Source organism: Oryctolagus cuniculus, chromosome 2 (genome assembly GCF_964237555.1).
Source record: "Oryctolagus cuniculus chromosome 2, mOryCun1.1, whole genome shotgun sequence".
Taxonomy (NCBI): Eukaryota; Metazoa; Chordata; class Mammalia; order Lagomorpha; family Leporidae; genus Oryctolagus; species Oryctolagus cuniculus.
In genome coordinates this window covers 93802282-93820036 of record NC_091433.1, presented here as the reverse complement: position 1 = coordinate 93820036, position 17755 = coordinate 93802282, and the positions used below count along the sequence as shown (strand labels likewise).

Genomic DNA, 17755 nt, shown 5'->3' with positions numbered 1-17755 from the left:
GTTTCCCACTTGGGTGTCAGGGGCCCAAGTACTTGAGGTATCCTCCACTGCTTTCCCAAGCACATTAGCTGGGAGCTGGATTGGAAGCCGAGTAACTGTAATCCTAACCAGCACTGAGATATGATATGCTGGCATCACAGGCCACATCCTAACCCATTGTGCCATGGTACCAGCACCTGTGATATGCTGTTGTTCTAGTTTAAGTGTATGAAGAAAATCCATTATGACTAGATAGATAGTTGGAAAAGGGAGAAGTGTTTTATATTTACAATCCTTGTCAGATATAATTATGACTGTTCTGCTATAAGACTCTCAAACTAAGCAGGAGGTAGTTAATTAAAGATTAGATACAAGGACAGCCATTTGGCCTAGTGGTTAAGACACCTGCATCCCCTATCAGAGCTTGGATTTAGATTCTGGCTGTGCTCCTAATCCCAGCTTCCTGCTAGAGGGGATCCTGGGTGGCAGCAGGTGATGGCTCAAATGCTTAGGTCCCTGATGCCCCTGTAAAAGGCAGAGCTGGGATTCAGATTCATATGTTCTGATGGCAGAGCCCAATTTGCACTGTGCTTTACCTGGATGGCCCCCTCCCCACAGGGCTTTCCTACATTTCCTTCCCTCCACCTGCAACACTCACATCAGTGCTTGTGTACTTTTTTTTAAATATTATTTATTTGAAAGACAGAGTTACAGAGAGGTAGAGGCAGAGAGAGGTCTTCCATCCACTGCTTCACTCCCCAGATGGCCACAATGGCCAGAGCTTTACTAATCTGAAGCCAGGGGCCAGGAGCTTCTTCTGGGTCTCCCACATGGGTTCAGGGGCCCAAGGACTTGAGCCATATTCTGCTTTCCCAGGCCACAGCAAGACCTGGATTGGAAGTGGAACAGCTGTGACTCGAACCAGCACCCATATGGGATGCTGGCACTGCAGGAGGCAGCTTTACCTGCTACACCACATCACCGGCCCACTTGTGTGCTTATTTCAAATGCTCATCCCAAACCCCAGCTCCAGCTCCTTTGGTTCAGCTCAGTGATGTACTTCCTTCAGAGAAGTGTCTCCCTCATATTCCTCCTCTCATTCTGTCTTCATAGCATCATATGCCTTTGACTTCTCAATACCTCAGTACTTTTAACAAGTATAGTTTTGTATTTGTGATTGTTAGATTAAATTCTCTTCCATCACATACATAGGAACTATATGTGGTTTTCCTCAGGGACTAACAGTGCATGTAGCACATGGTGTATATTCATTAGATATGAATACTATTGAATAAAATCAATAAATAGTAGATAAGTTGGTGAATAGAATTTATTTCGGTGTAATAAAAGGAGAGATATAACTAAATCTAATTTAATATTATTCAAATGTTTAATTGTCATGGCACCATTTGTTGGAAAGACAAATCTTGTTCACTAACTGAAATACCTCCTTCATATTATCTCTAATTCTTATATATACTTGAATTTATTTTTGAACTTGCTCTTCTATTTCACTAATATATTTATTCCTTTGAACCACAGTTTATTTTGTCTTTATAAAAGTTTATTAGATACAAAAATTGCAGTATATTTATATTAAAGGTATTTAGAAAAGTTTAGCTCTCATTCTGGCCCTCTTTTTTATGTTCTGATATTTTCTCTATAAGTAATCATTTTCATTAGTTTTTCACGCATCCTTTGGCTTTTGAAACTATAACCAAATACCGTATATACAGGGTACATGAAACATCGTGGAAAATAGAATTAAAAGATGTTTGTTTTGTTTTGTTTTGTTTTGTTTTGTTTTTAAAGATTTATTTATTTTACTTGAAAGTCAGAGTTACACAGAGAGAGAAGGAGAAGCAGAGAGAGAGAAAGGTCTTCCATCTGCTGGGTCACTCCCCAATTGGTTGCAATGTCTGGAGCTGTGCCTATCTGAAGCCAGGAGCCAGGAGCTTCTTCCGGGTCTCCTATGCAGGTGCAGGGGACCAAGGACTTGGGCCACCTTCTACTGCTTTCCCAGGCCATAGCAGATAGCTGGATTGGAAGTGGAGCAGCCAGTACTCGAACGGTGCCCATGTGGGATGCTGGCACTTCAGGCAGCGGCTTTACCTGCTATGCCACAGTGCCGGTCCCAAAAGATGTTTATTTGGGTGTGGCAAGATTTGAAAACCCTCTTTGGTTTTTTCATGATATGCATTTTCTACGATCTTTTTGAAGATTTTTATTGCTACCCTTCCCTTTTTTCCTACACCAAAATCAAACCATGCATGCTAAATTATACTCTTTTTTACTTAGAAATTACTTTGAGAGACCATAGAAGGTTTCTAATGAGGAGAATAGTAGAAAAGCATTGTTAGGAACATTAAACTGGCAGTGGGTTTTAAATTTGGAAGTGGTAAGATTGGAAGACTGAGAACTTAGAAGTCATAACTATATGCTGAGATAATTGCCTGGATATTTATTGCAGCAATGTGTGTTGTATAAAAAGTTACTTCTCCCATCTGACCTGATGCACTCATTGTCTGCTCATAAATGGATATATTGCTTCATATATAACCCATATTTTCCTATATTTCTGGATGTCTTTTCCCTCTTGGGACTCTCCTGGATGGAGTATACTCATTTTCTCTGCATATACTGAATATTTGTTTCCCTCCATTTGCTTCTCTTTACAAATCATCTAATGAGTCAGATCCACTTACTCCGTGAAGGCATGCCTTTCACTTTCATTAACTTTTACCTATTACAGAATTGCCTTTCTGTTGAGCACAGAAAATGAAGGGAATTTGCATTTCCAATGTCTTTCAGACATGGAGACAAGACCCAAGAGCAAGGATTCAACTTCAGTGCAAGATTTTTCCAAAGAAGATTCCTGCCAGGTTGCAATAATAGAGAGACTGACAAAGAATAATGGCTTGGAAACAGCTCTTGAATGTGACAGTTGGTTAGAGAATATGCAAGGAAGTCAGGAGAGACACTTGGGAGAAATGTTCACCAACATTGTTCATTACCTGAAGAAACAGATCATGAACATGATGTTGATGGGGAGAACTACAGTCAGAAGTCTGTTCTTACCACTCAAGACAGAGTTCCCAAAGGATCCTGTTCCTTTCATACACTTGATAAAAGATTGAAACAGAAGTTAAGCTTAATGGAAAAGCAGAGAATGTCTAAAGAAAAGAAGCCTCCTAACTGCAATGATTGTGGTGAACTCTTCACTTACCATTCAGTACTTATTCAATGCCAGAGAGTCCACACTGGAGAGAAATCTTATACCTGCAATGAATGTGGGAAATCTTTTACCCACAGAGCTAATTTAACAAAGCATCAGAAAACTCATACTAGAATTCTCTACCTTCACAGAAAGTTCATCCCTTCCAATTCATCAGAGAATTCACATTGAAGAAAAACCATATGAATGCTGCGAATGTGGGAAGGGTTTTAACCAAAGTACACATCTTGTACATCAGTTGATTCATACTGGAGTTAAGCCCTATGAGTGTAATGAATGTGATAAAGCATTCATTCATTTATCAGCACTTATTAAAATCAAAGAACTCATACTGGAGAGAAACCCTGTAAATGTCAAGAATGTAGGAAAGCCTTTAGACACTGTTCATCCCTTACTAAGCACCAGAGGGTTCATACTGGGGAAAAGCCATATGAATGTAGTCAATGTGGAAAAATTTTTAGTCAAAGCACACATTTTGTTCAGCATCAGAGAATTCATACTGGAGAGAAACCCTATGAGTGTAGTGAATGTGGGAAAACCTCTAGTCAGAGCTCAGATTTTGCTAAACATCAAAGAATTTGCATTGGAAGGAAACCCTACAAATGTAGTGAGTGTGGAAAAGCCTTCATTCATTCATCAGCTCTTACTCAACACCAGAGAACTCATACTGGAGAGAAGCCCTTTTGTAGGCAGCCCATAAACAAGTCATAGACAAGTCAAGGTCAGTCTTGGCTTGTGGAATTCCTGGGATGAAAAAGCCCCATACTCCCATGTTGAAGGAGAATGATCAAACAAGAACACTCTGTTAAAATTGACTATGTTGTGACTGTTTTGCAGAAAGCCTGATAAGTTGCTTGCATGTGTTGTTAACTTCTGAGTTGCCTTGAGTTACAGCTGGTTATACATAAATATCTCTGAGATACTGGAATAAATGAGCCTTGATCAGACTTTTGTCTTGGCTCCATTCTCTGCACCCTTGTCCCTGTTTTCATTGCCACTCCCTCCTTCAGGTTCCGTTCAACTGGTGTGGCTGGCCAGCACACCCTTTAGATGTAATGAATGTGGGAAAAGCTTTAAGTGTAGTTCATCCCTCATCAAAGAATTCACATTGAAGAATAACCCTAAAAAATCCCTGAATGTAAAATAATGTAAGTTGGGTTTATAACTGTGTTAAGTACCTAAGTGTTTAGATGTAAAGCCATTGTATGCACTTGAAGACTAATTTTATATAAGCATCTAATTTCACTCACATAATACATAGTTTTGAGCCACAGACAGGATGGTTCTTATGTCCATTGATTTGCTTATTAAAACTTCTGTCCAGAGATCTCAAAATTTTAATATTCAACCTCTCAAATACCCATCCAAGGAAATGCATGCAATCCCAGAGAGGGTAGCATTATAAATTATGAAATTGTTTTCCCTTCTCCTGGTCATATTGGAGCCCTATTGTAGTTTGTCACTTTGGAAAGGAAATTCTTTGATAGGTTAGGTTGATAGCTTATAGTAGATCCTTATCATGAAGAGTTCACAAAGTTATAAATCTTTGAATCCAAAATAGAGATCCAGATATACAGGTGATACATTTCTCTAGAAAATGTCATATCTATTATCCAAAAAAGCTAAATAAGCCAAGAGTTGAAAGTTGTTTTGGATTTCCTTCCTATCTCCCAAAAGTTGCTATCTACTTTTATGAATATAAACAAAGTATTTACAGCAGGTTCTGGGTTATGGTCATATGAGTTATATTAATTATAGATTGAGGCACTGTTATCCCTGTATATGGAAATCTATCTTCATTTTCCACCTTTTCCTGGAGTTAGCCTGAAATACAGAGTTGGTCAGAATCTTAAGTGTTGATCAAGCCCCTCTTTGTTTATCCTTGGCATTGAATAAATCCTTGGTTTTCTAATGTCCACAAATATCCAGGAAACATTGTTTCTCCATGTTATTTAGCATTCTGTAAATTGTGCTGTGTCACTTTGAGAAAAGACCCCATGGGTATTGAGGGTTTGGAAAGCTGATGGATTGGATCAATGTGTTATTATATTTAAGGTTCCAGTCAAGAAGAACTGAAGCAACTGTGAGACAGTAGCTCATACATCCCTGTCAGGTATGGAAAATAATAACAGGACAATCCTCAAGCAACTCACTTGACATAAGCAGCTGAAAAAGCAGTTTCTCTGTCCTTAATGTTTATCCTATTGTTGTTATTGTTGTTCTCCATGTATTGGTTGGTCTTTATCCCAGAGTTCTAAAGATGGACAAGGCATGAAATCACAGTGATATATTAGCATAAATTACAAGGGTGACCAAGACCAGTGGTGGGGTTGGAAACACAAAAGCCAAAGGTCAAATAAATAGTAAAACACTATGTAAATGCCATTTTTATTCTATATATGTTCTATATAAAGAAAATTATGTAAAATGATAAAAAGTACAGATTTCTACTTTCTTCTCTCCTGACTCCTATCCTTCATGATCAATTATCAGTCTATACTCTTGTCCCTTCCACATAATCCCAGTTACCTGTACAGTTCCCTCTCAGTAGAACTTAATTTTATGATGGAAGAAAAGTAGGGAGATAGATTAAAGAAGTAGGGATAGTGAAGAGCACTATCATTAGGGATGCATGGAATATAAATCTAGCAATGATGGAAATGAGAACAAAAGGGCTCTTGACAAAGAGATTGTAGAATGAACAAAAAACATTGAAGGAGATAGAGTTGGGAGGGAAGACTTGGGTCTGAAGGGTTTGGGTAGGATAATGGCTGACTCATCACAATATAGGAAAAGGAACTCTTTCACCACCTTAATATTCAGTATTAATAGTTTTGAGCAGACAACTGTAGCCCAGACCCATAGATAAACTTGGGCCTACAGTCCATTTCTCTAAATAAAATTTTATTGAAACTCAGCCACACATTCATTTACATGTTGTCTTTGGTTGCCTTTCCTTGCAGTGGCAGAATCAAGTAGCTACAATAGAAATTGTCTTCTGACTGCTTTAACAAAACAAAACTATGTAGCTTATAAGCAGCTGAGATATAGTTCTCATAGTTCTGGAAGTTAAGAGGTCCCAAGATCAAGGCATTGGCAGATTTGGGGTCTGATGAAGGCCTACTTTCTGGTTGATAGAAGGCACCTTTACACTGTGTCCTCACTAGGTAGAATGGGGCCCATCTTATAAGGACACTAATCTCATTCACAAGGGCCCTACCTACAAAGACCATCACATAGGTATTGACTGGGTTTCAGGGTATGGACTTTGGACATTCAGTCAACAGCAGATTGCATGTCCCTAAAATATTTACTATCTGGCTCTACAGAAAATGCTAGCTCCTATGCTAGAGCATCTGTCAAGAAGTGAGGTAGAGACAGAGAAAACAGAGAAATTGGAGAAGTTGTAGTAATGGTGAAGTAATCCTTCACTAGGGACTAAAGCCATTGAAGTTACCTCCATGTACCAAACTGGTAAGCAGAGCAATGCAGATGAACACTGAGTTGTTACTACTCCATAACAGTAGCCCTGTCCCTCTAGTTTGTTGTTAAGATTACAGAACCGTGTGAGTTTATGTGAAAGGAAAATAAAAGAGATGGGAAATGCATCAAAATGTTCCTAACTTAGGATGTTACAATGTGTTGTGGAGAGAATTGAAGCTGTGAAATGTTTTAAATATACCATATGGTTCAGTGAAAAGAAATTCATTTGGGGGCCACATTTAAACTAACAAAATATGCATGCCCACCATGGGTGTTTGAAAGTTGAGCTTAAAATCTACCAAGCTCAGTTAGCAATTGTGTGACCTTAGGAAGCAACTTATTCTGAGTCTCAGTTTCTTTATTCATAAAATGGAAATAAATCATCCCTTTCTCATAATGTTGTCATGAGGATTAAATAAGACAGTACATCGAAAGAATCTGGTGCAAAAGCATGAGGAGCCCCCCTTCCACTTATGCGAGCAAGTACTCCCAATTCCCCCTTCACTGTCTACATTTATTCCTAAATGAAGCAGTTAAGCATCAGAGTGTGGTGTGTGTGTGTATGTGTGTTTGTGTACATATGTGTACACTTGTATACAAGAGTGCCTCAGAAAGTCAGTGGAATTAAAAGTATGTATATTTTGGTGCTAAAGTTTTTCAAAACCTGTGCATAATATATTTTCATAATTCAGATTTCCCAAGAGCTTTTTGGAACCTGTGTGTATATGTATGTGTGTGTGTGTGTGTGTGTGTGTGTGTAAAATGATGTGGCTAAGAATCAGCCCGTGGAAGTTGAGAGTCATTGTATTCTCCATACTTTTTTTTTTTTTTACCTATTAAGAACCATGACTGCCCTGCTTCCTGGCCTGTCACAGAGTTGAAGATTTACTTCTTCCTGCTCTTGCTTCTTTTCTGGTGCTGCACAGCCTCTTTGAGATCTCCTGGAACATGCTTTTTTCCTTATGGGTCTGACTTAAACAGGGGCTATTTGCTGGCTCCAGAAACAAGTTTGCAATTTAATGTGAAGGGACTTAACTCCACTGTTAATTTTACTGGGAAATATGGCTCTTTGTGTTTCAGTATTTGTATTCACTACACCCGATGTTCAACTTGACTGTGTGTTTGTACTCCAGCGTAAATGTTGAAAGCTTTAATGTTGTGTGTTTCAAATGTTTTTGGTTACCTATAAACAATTTGTTCTTACTATCCCATTATCAATAAAGATGTTGTTTGTATATATTGACAATGGGATAGTAAGAACAAATTGTTTGTAGGTAACCAAAAACATTTGAAACACACACATATATATATACATATATATATATATATATATATATATGTATTTGCAGCCAATAGGGAGTGAACCATCAGATGGAAGATCTCTCTCTCCCTCTCTCTCTCTCTCTCTGCCTCTCCTCCCTATGTAACTGATTGCAAATAAATAAATAAATCTTTAAAAAATAAAAGACTAGAACAGGATTCAAGTTAGAAGCTATATTATATATTATACATAATATATACATATATATTATATATAGTCAGGAACTTATATATTGTATCTATATAGGAACTATATTATATATATATATATATATATAGAGAGAGAGAGAGAGAGAGAGAGAGAGGAACTTGTGTAAATTGCTTTTAAGTTCACATAATATAGAATCTTTCATGATGTAAAGAAGGACCAACATAAATTATCTCCATATCCAGGAAGCCAATCACATTCCTAATTGTTCATCTGGAAGATGAGATGGAGATGCCCTTGGGAGCCTACATATATATAAGTTGAGGAGGAGAGGAGGGTGGTTTCTATCATGTAGTACTGAATCTCAGGCCAAGCACAGGCACTATTCCCTTTGCAGGGGCAATGGGGCAACAATAAAAGGAAGACAGTAAAACCAGGCAAAATAGGCTTTAAAACACTGAAGTTTGAAATATATATGGCTTGGGGAAAAGCAATTTAACAGCACACAGATATAAAATGATTAAGAATAGGGGCTGGTGCCACAGCTCACTAGGCTAATCCTCCGCCTTGTGGCACCGGCACACTGGGTTCTAGTCCTGGTTGGGGCACCGGATTCTGTCCCGGTGCCCCTCTTCCAGGCCAGCTCTCTGCTGTGACCAGGGAGTGCAGTGGAGGATGGCCCAAGTGCTTGGGCCCTGCACCCCATGGGAGACCAGGATATTCACCCGGCCCCTGCCATCAGATCAGCGTGGTGCACTGGCTGCGGCGGCAACTGGAGGGTGAACCAACGGCAAAGGAAGACCTTTCTCTCTGTCTCTCTCTCTCACTATCCACTCTGCCTGTCAAAAAAAATTTAAAAAAAGATTAAGAATAATTAAACATTCAAATCTGTTGGTAAGTGTTCAATCATCTTTTAAAAGATACTCATAGTTTTTATTTCTTAGATAAATCCTCACTTTTAAAAATTCTAAAATGGGGCTGGCACTGTGGTGCAGTGGCATCCCAAATGGGTGCCAGTTCCAAACCCAGCTGCTCCACTTCTGATCCACCTCTATGCTGTGGCCTGGGAAAGCTATAGAAGATGGCCCAAGTCCTTGGGACCCTTCACCTGCATGGGAGACCCAGAGGAGGCTCCTGGCTCCTGGCTTCAGATGGGCATAGCTCTAGCCATTGCAGCCAATTAGGGAGTGAACCATCGGATGGAAGATCTCTCTCTCTCTCTCTCTCTCTCTCTCTCTGCCTCTCCTCTCTCTATGTAACTGATTGTAAGTAAATAAATAAATCTTTAAAAAATAAAATACTAGAACAGGATTCAAGTTAGAAGCTATATGTTCCCATGTTCTCTTTTCCCTTCTTATACTTATTTTTGGCCTAAAATGGGAAATATTGGGGCCCAGACCCATCTGAGTTCTCCCTTACCATAAATTTTACTGGTCAGGGGAAAGAGTATTCCCCTGTAGTTGGTAATACATGCAATGCGGCATCTATGGGTTACTGTATTGTTCCAGTTAATGCCCTAAAAAAATTATATGTTTTCACTGAATCATTTACATTTTTCACTATATACCTCTTGTTTTTTTTAATCTGTTCATCCATAAACCAGATAATCTGCCCTTAGCTTGAGTTACTCTAAATCAAAGGTACATACTTCACCTCCCTCCTACTCCCATCAGTTCACCCATAAACACATGATTAGTGTCAGAAAAGTTCACATCATGGGAATCAGAGGCATTGCTAGATCAAGCCCATTCTTTTTATACTTATACATATATATTTATTTGAAGGACAAAGTTGCAGAGAGAGAGGGGTCATCCATCTGCTGGTTCACTTCCCAAATGATCACAATGGTGGAGCCAGGCCATAGAATGGAGATAGCAGTTTCTTCAAGGTCTCCCACATGTGCTCAGGGGTCCAAAGACTTGGGTCATCCTGTGCTGCTTTCCCAGGCCCGTTATCAGAGAACTGATGGCAAGTGGAGTAGCTGGAAACTGAACCAGCACTCATATTGGATGCCAACCTTGCAGGCCATAGCTTAACCTATTGCCCCACAACACTCTATTGAAATAGCCACTGTCGGGCCAGCGCCATGGCTCACTAGGCTAATCCCCCACCTGCGGCACTGGCACACTGGGTTCTAGTCCCGGTCAGGGTGCCGGATTCTGTCCCAGTTGCCCCTCTTCCAGGCCAGCTCTCTGCTGTGGCCCGGGAGTACATTGGAGGATGGCCCAAGTGCTTGGGCCCTGCACCCCATGGGAGACCAGGATAAGTACCTGGCACCTGCCATCAATTCAGCATGGTGCACCAGCCACAGTGCACCAGCCACGATGGCAATTGGAGGGTGAACCAATGGCAAAAGGAAGACCTTTCTCTCTGTCTCTCTCTCTCTCACTGTCCACTCTGCCTCTCAAATAAAAAAAATAGCCACTGTCTCAGATACAGATTGGAAATCTCTAATCTGGAAATCAAAAAATGTTAAACACCAACGTGAGAACTCCATATCTGGACTCATGTGACTTGTCCAAACACAGACACACTAAAAATATTGTATAAAATTACCATTTAATCATGTGTGTAAGGTGTAGATGAAATACAAATGAATTTTTTAGACTTGGATCCTAACCCTGAGATATCTGATTATATATTTGCAAATATACCAGAATCCCAAGAAATTCAAAATCAAATACACTCCTGGTCCCAAGGACATCAGCTAAGGGATACTCAACTTGTATAGCTTTTGCCATGCTGCATAGAAAGACAAGAACTAAGGGACCTTGCACTGATACCCTTCACTTCTACTTAGAATTTTATTCTCCAAAATAAACCACTTGCTCCCATCCAAACTTCTCTAATGAGGTCCAGAAAATATAGTCTCCTTTGCAGCTTTCTAAGTACTATGAGAAGTCATATGTATGCTATGCCTGACATTTTGACCTTATAATTATTTGAACTCCTTAGCTTAATGATGATTTTTTTTTCATTCTGGTGACTGGTTCCCATGGATATTCCTTGTCCATGCCCAGTATGGTTCAGACTGTCTTTGTGGGCAAGTTCTATGTGCCAGGTGCTAGGTACTGATGATAAAATGATGGCAAAGACACAGGGCCCTTAGCTAAGAGAGATAGCTATGCAAACAGATCGCTGCAATCTGGTATGAGAAGTGCTAGTTCACAGGGTGCATCAGAGACCAGAAACACAGGAGGAACACCCAACACAGTGTTTCATGGTCAGATAAGTTGGCACCTTACAAAGCCAAGAAGATGCCATCACAGCTGCATCCCAGGGAGAAGGAATTGTGCATGAAGAAATGATATGGAAGGGTATGATGTTCTAGAGGGAGAAGGTGTGAGCTGAAGGTTTGTGATTTTCAGGAACTACATATTATGTGTTTATATTTGTGTAGAGCATGGAAAACCAGAGTAGCAGGGAGAAATGTCTTCCATCCGCTGGTTCACTCCATATTTGGCTGCAATGGGCTGGAGCTATGGTGATCCAAAGCCAGGAGCCAAGAGCTTCTTCTGGGTCTCCCACATGGGTGCAGGGGCTCAAAGACCTGGCCCATCCTCTACTGCTTTCCCAGGCCATAGCAGAGAGTTGGATCAGAAGTGGAGCAGCTGGGACTCAAACCGGCACCCATATGGGATGCTGGTGCTTCAGATATGGAAGCAAGGAACCAGAGGATTTCAATTGTCATTTTTAGCAAGTGAGATAACACAGACCAAGTTTAGTTTTGCAGTATGGACAATAGAAGGAAGAAGAACAAAACTGATGGCTGGGAGCAAGTGTGGAGGTTGTACATCAGCAAGTAGGGAAGAGACGGAGGCATCTCAGATAAAGCTTCCTCCTCTCATCCTCTGTAAAGGGCTCTCTGTCTTCTCCCATTGCTCATCTTGGTTCACAGCTATAACTAAGATCTCTTAAGCACACAGTTATACACACATATACTGGGTAGACATTATTTTTGGTTTGTATAAGCCACATTCTTAAAACAAAAGCAGTTTCCATTATCCAAAACAGAAAATGAGACAATAAATGTTGCTGTTTTCTTGGGAGACAAGATGTCAAGTTATAATTTTTTTAAGTTGATAAAGATTTGGACTTGATGAAGGAATTATTAAACTAGTAGATCAGCTTGAAAGAAAACACCAGAGAAGGGGTATTTGTGTGTGTGTGAGAGAGAGTGTGTAGAGAAGTAATAAAAGCTCAAATAAGATTGCTAATTAGAAAATTGGTCCTGCAGGGCTACTACCATAACCTTTGGAACTATCTTGTCTACCAAACAAAAATCATTTACAACTTACTGGTTGGTACAGCTTTATCTTTTTTATAAGTCAATGGTGACTACACACAGGCCCTATATGAATCAAGAGTCAATTGTAGGGGCTGTCGCTGGGACATAGAAAGCTAAGCCTCTGCCTATGGCACCGGCATCCCATATGGGTGCTGGTTCAAGTCCCGGCTGTTCCACATCTGATCCAGCTCTTTGCTGTGGCCTGGGAAAGCAGTAGAGGATGGCCCAAGTCCTTGGGCCACTTTGCTTGTGTGGGAGACCCAGAAGAAGCTCCTGGCTCTTGGCTTTGGGTTGGCAGAGCTCCAGTCATTGCCATCATTTGGGGAGTGAACCAGCAGATGGAAGACCTTTCTGTCTCTGCCTCTCCTTCTTTCTCAGTGTAACTCTGACTTTCAGGTAAATAAATAAATCTTTAAAAAAGAAGAAAAAGAAGAAAAAAATGTAACGAATGTGGGAAAGCCCTCTGTTGTTCTCCCAACTCAATCCATCAGAGGATTCATATGGAAGAAACCCTATGAGTGCACAGTCTGTGGAAAAGCCTTCCATAAATATGCACATCTTACCCAACATCTGGGAATTGATACTGAAGAGAAACTTTACATATTTCATGAATATTGAAAAGCATCTGACTAGACATCAAATTTGCCAGATATCAATGAGTTCACACTGGAGAGAAGTCCACTAAATACAGCAAATTGTGAGAAAGCTTTTAGCAGTGACCCACATCCCACTGGGCACCTCAGGACCCATTCTGGAGAACAGCCATACAAATGCAATGAATTTGGGAGAGCTTGCAGAAGTAATTTTCTTTTTCTTTTCTTTTCTTTTCCTTTTTTTTTTTTTTTTTTTTGACAGGCAGAGTGGACAGTGTGAGAGAGAGACAGAAAGGACTTCCTTTGCCGTTGGTTCACTGCACTGATCCGAAGCCAGGAGCCAGGTGCTTCTCCTGGTCTCCCATGTGGGTGCAGGGCCCAAGAACTTGAGCCATCCTCCACTGCACTCCTGGGCCACAGCAAAGAGCTGGCCTGGAAGAGGGGCAACTGGGACAGAATGTAGTGCCCTTACCAGGACTAGAACTAGCGTGCCAGCACCACAGGTGGAGGATTAGCCTATTGAGCTGTGACACCGGCCTCAGAGATAATTTTCCATCTGCTGGTTTACTCCTCAGATGGCCACAATGGCCAGAGCTGCGCTGATCTGAAGACAGGAGTCAGGAGCTTCTTCCATGTCTCCCACATGGGTGCAGGGGCCCAAGGACTTGAGCCATCTTCTACTGCTTTCCCAGGCCATAGCAGGGAGCTGGATCAGAAGAGGAGCAGCCAGGATTCCAATCAGAGCCCATATGGGATTACGGCACTGCAGGTGGTGGCTTTACCCACTATACCACAGCGCTGTCTTTTTTTTTTAAGATTTTAATTATTTGAAAGGCAGCGTTACAGAGGGACAGAGGGAGAGACAGAAAGAGAGATCTTCCACTCACTCCCTAGATGGGCACAACAACTAGGGCTGGCCATGCTAAAGCCAGGAGCCAGGAGCTTCATCCAGGTCTCCCATATGAGTGCAGGGATCCAAGCTCTGGGGCCATCTTTCACTTCTTTCCCAGGCACATTAGTAGGAAGCTGGATTGGAAGTGAAGCTCTGAGACTCAAACTGGAGCCTATATGGAATGCCAGCATTGCAGGCGGTGGCTTAACCCACTATGTCACAGCACTAGCCCCTCTCAGAACTCTTAAAAGGCCACAATGTGAATTAATGTACTTATCAAGGAGAGTTCTCACATTTTACCCCTCTTCTTGGGCAAATGAATATTTGTTTTCAGTAAAGAACAGAAACAAAACTCAGACAAAAGTATTCATAGTCTTACACAATAAACCAAAAATTAGCATTTTGATCTTACCCCAGGAAAAAAAAATATATTCTTTCCAGATTGCTTTGTCTCAAACATACTGAACATCTAATATCAGCATATTTGAGATTCTTTCAAGAAGGAGGTTCAAACAGTGGCATATCAAAACACATACACTGCCACTTGATATAATAAAAAGCAATTCTCCTTTGAAAGGGGAAGACCTCTAAACTTTTTTAAACTTGATTTTTGCTGTCATTTTATTTGAAAAGCAGAGAGAGATATCTCCCATCTGCATAAGAATACAGATTTCATAATGGCAACATGCAGAGGTATTTGTCAATTTCTCAGAAAGCATTTCCTCTCACAGAAGGAGCTTTCCACCTGAAGCTAGGGCAATCTTCTGACTTAGTACTTGCTCTTTCTCTCTCACTCAATAAACTCCATCCCCCAAAATAATTTCCTGTAAAGCGCAAGGAAATACACATTGTCAATGGACTTGAGTGAAACCAATTGGCAGCAGGCACTATGGCTGCACAAGGAGCTATGTCTGGTTTTCCCAACATGTTAATCGATACCAGAGGGTGCCATTGAAAAACACCTAAAGAAGTCACATTTGATCATTAATGCATTGAGACATTAAGTATTATAACCTTATACCAATAACAAAAGAAACTAGAATCACTTGTTCAGAACAGCAGCACACACATCAAACAGCTTTTGAGAAGGATAAGTAAGTCAAAGTAGTGACCATTCTGAGGAAAATGATTAGCCAAATCACTAAATTGACAGATTTTCCTGTGCTATTCCATCTAATACAAAAATTCAGAACCTGCCAGAAAGTTTGCAAAATACAGAGCTGAAGTTGAAGATCTATGAAAACTCAGATAGAGTGGATTATTAAGTTTTTATACTGTGTGTGCTTTTCCAAAAAGGAAAAAAACTCATTTAAAATCATCGTCACTGGGGTCAGCATTGTGGCACAGTGGGTTAAGCGGACACCTGTAACACCAGTATCCCACATCAAAGGGCTGGTTTGAGTCCTGGCTGTTCTGCTTCCCACCCAGCTCCCTGCTAATGAGGCTGGAAAAGCAACAGAAGATGCCCCAACTATTTGGGCCTACCACCCATGTGAGAGACACAGATGGAGTTTCAGGCTCCTGGCTTTGGCATGGTCCAGCCCCAACCATTGTCGCTAATTGGGGAGCAAACCACCATTCTTGGGGAAGGTATTCAGCCTAGCAGTTAAGATTCTGGTTAAGGGGGCTGGCATTGTGGTATAGAGGATAAAGCTGCCACCTGTGATGCTGGCTCCCATACGAGCACAGGTTCATGTTCTGGCTGCTCCACTTCAGATCCAGCTCTCTGCTATTATGCCTGAGAAAGCAGCAGAAGATGGCCCAAATCCTGAGGCCCCTGCCACCCCCATGGGAAGACCCAGAAGAAGCACCTGGTTGCTGGCTTTGAACCAGCCCAAACTCAAGCATTGCAGCTATTTAGTGAGTGAACCTGTGGATAGAAGATTTTCTTTCTCTCTCTCCCTCTCTCCCTCCCTCCCTTCCTCTCTGTAAACTGTGCCTTTCAAAAAAAAAAAAATAAATGAATCCTTAAAAAAAAGATTCTGGTCAGGCTGCCGATGCCTCATTTCAAAGTACCTAGTTTAGTTCTCAGCTATGGCTCCTGATTCCAGTGTCCTGCTAATGCAGACCCTGGGAAGCAGAAGTGATTGTAGTTGTGGAATGAGCCAGCAGATGGGACCTCTCTCTATGTCTCTGTCTGCCTCTCAAATAAATTTTCAAAAATCATTGTGCTTCTCTGTGCTTTCCTCTTTTTTAAAGATATATCTATTTGAAAGGCAAAGTGATAGAGAAAAAAGATATCTTCCATCCATTGCTTCACTCCCCAAAAGACTACAACAGCCAAGTCGAGGCCAGGCCAAGCCTGGAACTCCAACCTGATCTCCCACATTGGTGGCAGGGTACTTGGGTCATCTTCTGGTGCCTTCCCAGGCACATTCACAGGAAGCTGGGTGGAAAACAGTCAGGAATGGAAACAGCACTCCAGCCTGGGATGTCAACATCACAAGCATCGACTTGACTTGCTTGGCTACAACACCAGCCCCTGTGCCATTCTCCCATAGTCGCATCCCCCTCTGACCAGAGCGAAGGGAGGATCTCCACCTTAAAGGGCCATAGATAGCTGTATTGTGTCCACCTGGATAAGTTGGTGTACTCTCCCCTTCTTAATCGTATCTTAATTGAATTACATCTGCCAAGCTCCTTTTCCGAATTCCATGGATTAGGACGTGAACATCTTTGGGAGGATATTATTTTGCCTGTCACAGCTGGTAATGAATTTTGTCAGGTTCCTATGACTGAAATTTTTTACTTGTACCCCCAATTTTTTGGCCATTCTTTTAGAGTAGATCTGCCCATGATAAATTATCTTTGTTTTCCATTATCTGAGAATGCTTTGATTCCTATGTATCTTTTCATAGAAAAATCCTATGTGTATTTTAATAGAGAATTCTGAGTTGACAGTTGTTTTCTTCAGTGCTTGAAAAACATTCCACTTCCTTTTGGCCTCCCAGCTGTCTCATGAGAAATCTACTGGTATTTGAACGTGTTGTTGCTGTTACTTGCATGGCTTTGTCTCCTCTCTTGCTGTTGTCAGGGTTTGTCTTGAGTTCTCCAGGGGTTATTATCTTTCAGAGAGGATTTCTTTGTGTGTTATCTTGCTGGGCATTTTCTTACCTTCTTGAATTTGTGGATTCATGCTAAATTTGGGTACACTTTGAGTATTATGCTAACCTGGATGTTACTTAAACCTCGGGTTTATAGCAAGCCAGCCTCACCTGGCACCAGCCTGGTGGGGAAGAAAGTCACTTACCTGTCTGTGGCTGAGAGTGGAATTCCAAGCTCCGGACCCGGCCTCCCTTGGCAGCTTTGGGGAGGGGGAGTCCCTTGTTAGTGTTGAGCAGGGATAATATTTCAGGCGCCCCAATAAGCCACCGCTGATAACACCTTGGCTGGGAGTGGAGGAAGCTCATTATTCCTGCTTCCCACAGGGCTCCAGTTGAGACTGAGGAGAGGTTCAGTATCAGCAGGTGTCTAGGCTTTGCACACACTGACATAACCGCCGCAGTAACTAATCGGTTCCACAGTCAGGTGAGGGTGGAAGTCTGGGTTGCCCATTCAGCTTCTGAGGATCAGAGAACAGGGTGTTCAGCTGAATTACAGAGGTCCCCCAAAGAGCAGGGTTAAACGCAGTCAACTTCCTCACAAAGGCTGCTGTAAGGGGGCGGAGCCACACGTGCGGAGGATTCTGGGCATTGCAGTTCCAGTCCCGCATTGGCGCAGGCGCACTGGCTTGCTTGGCATTTCGCCAGCCGAGTCGGCGCCATTGCTGGAAGCGTTCCCGCCCTGCTCTGAGAGTGTCCTTGGTTGTCCTCAGTGA

The 17755-nt window shown here is 41.5% G+C and overlaps 1 protein-coding gene across 1 annotated transcript in view; it reads left to right on the top strand.

Annotated features, from left to right (window-relative positions):
* The window catches only part of LOC103346526 (zinc finger protein 286A-like), a 30038-nt gene extending 12283 nt beyond the window's left edge, over positions 1-17755 (top strand). Inside the window, 7 exon segments of the mRNA XM_070069511.1 lie at positions 2791-2979; positions 2982-3333; positions 3335-3528; positions 3531-3903; positions 4265-4311; positions 13187-13252; positions 17586-17755. Coding sequence (XP_069925612.1) covers positions 2791-2979; positions 2982-3333; positions 3335-3528; positions 3531-3903; positions 4265-4311; positions 13187-13252; positions 17586-17755 — 1391 coding nt within the window.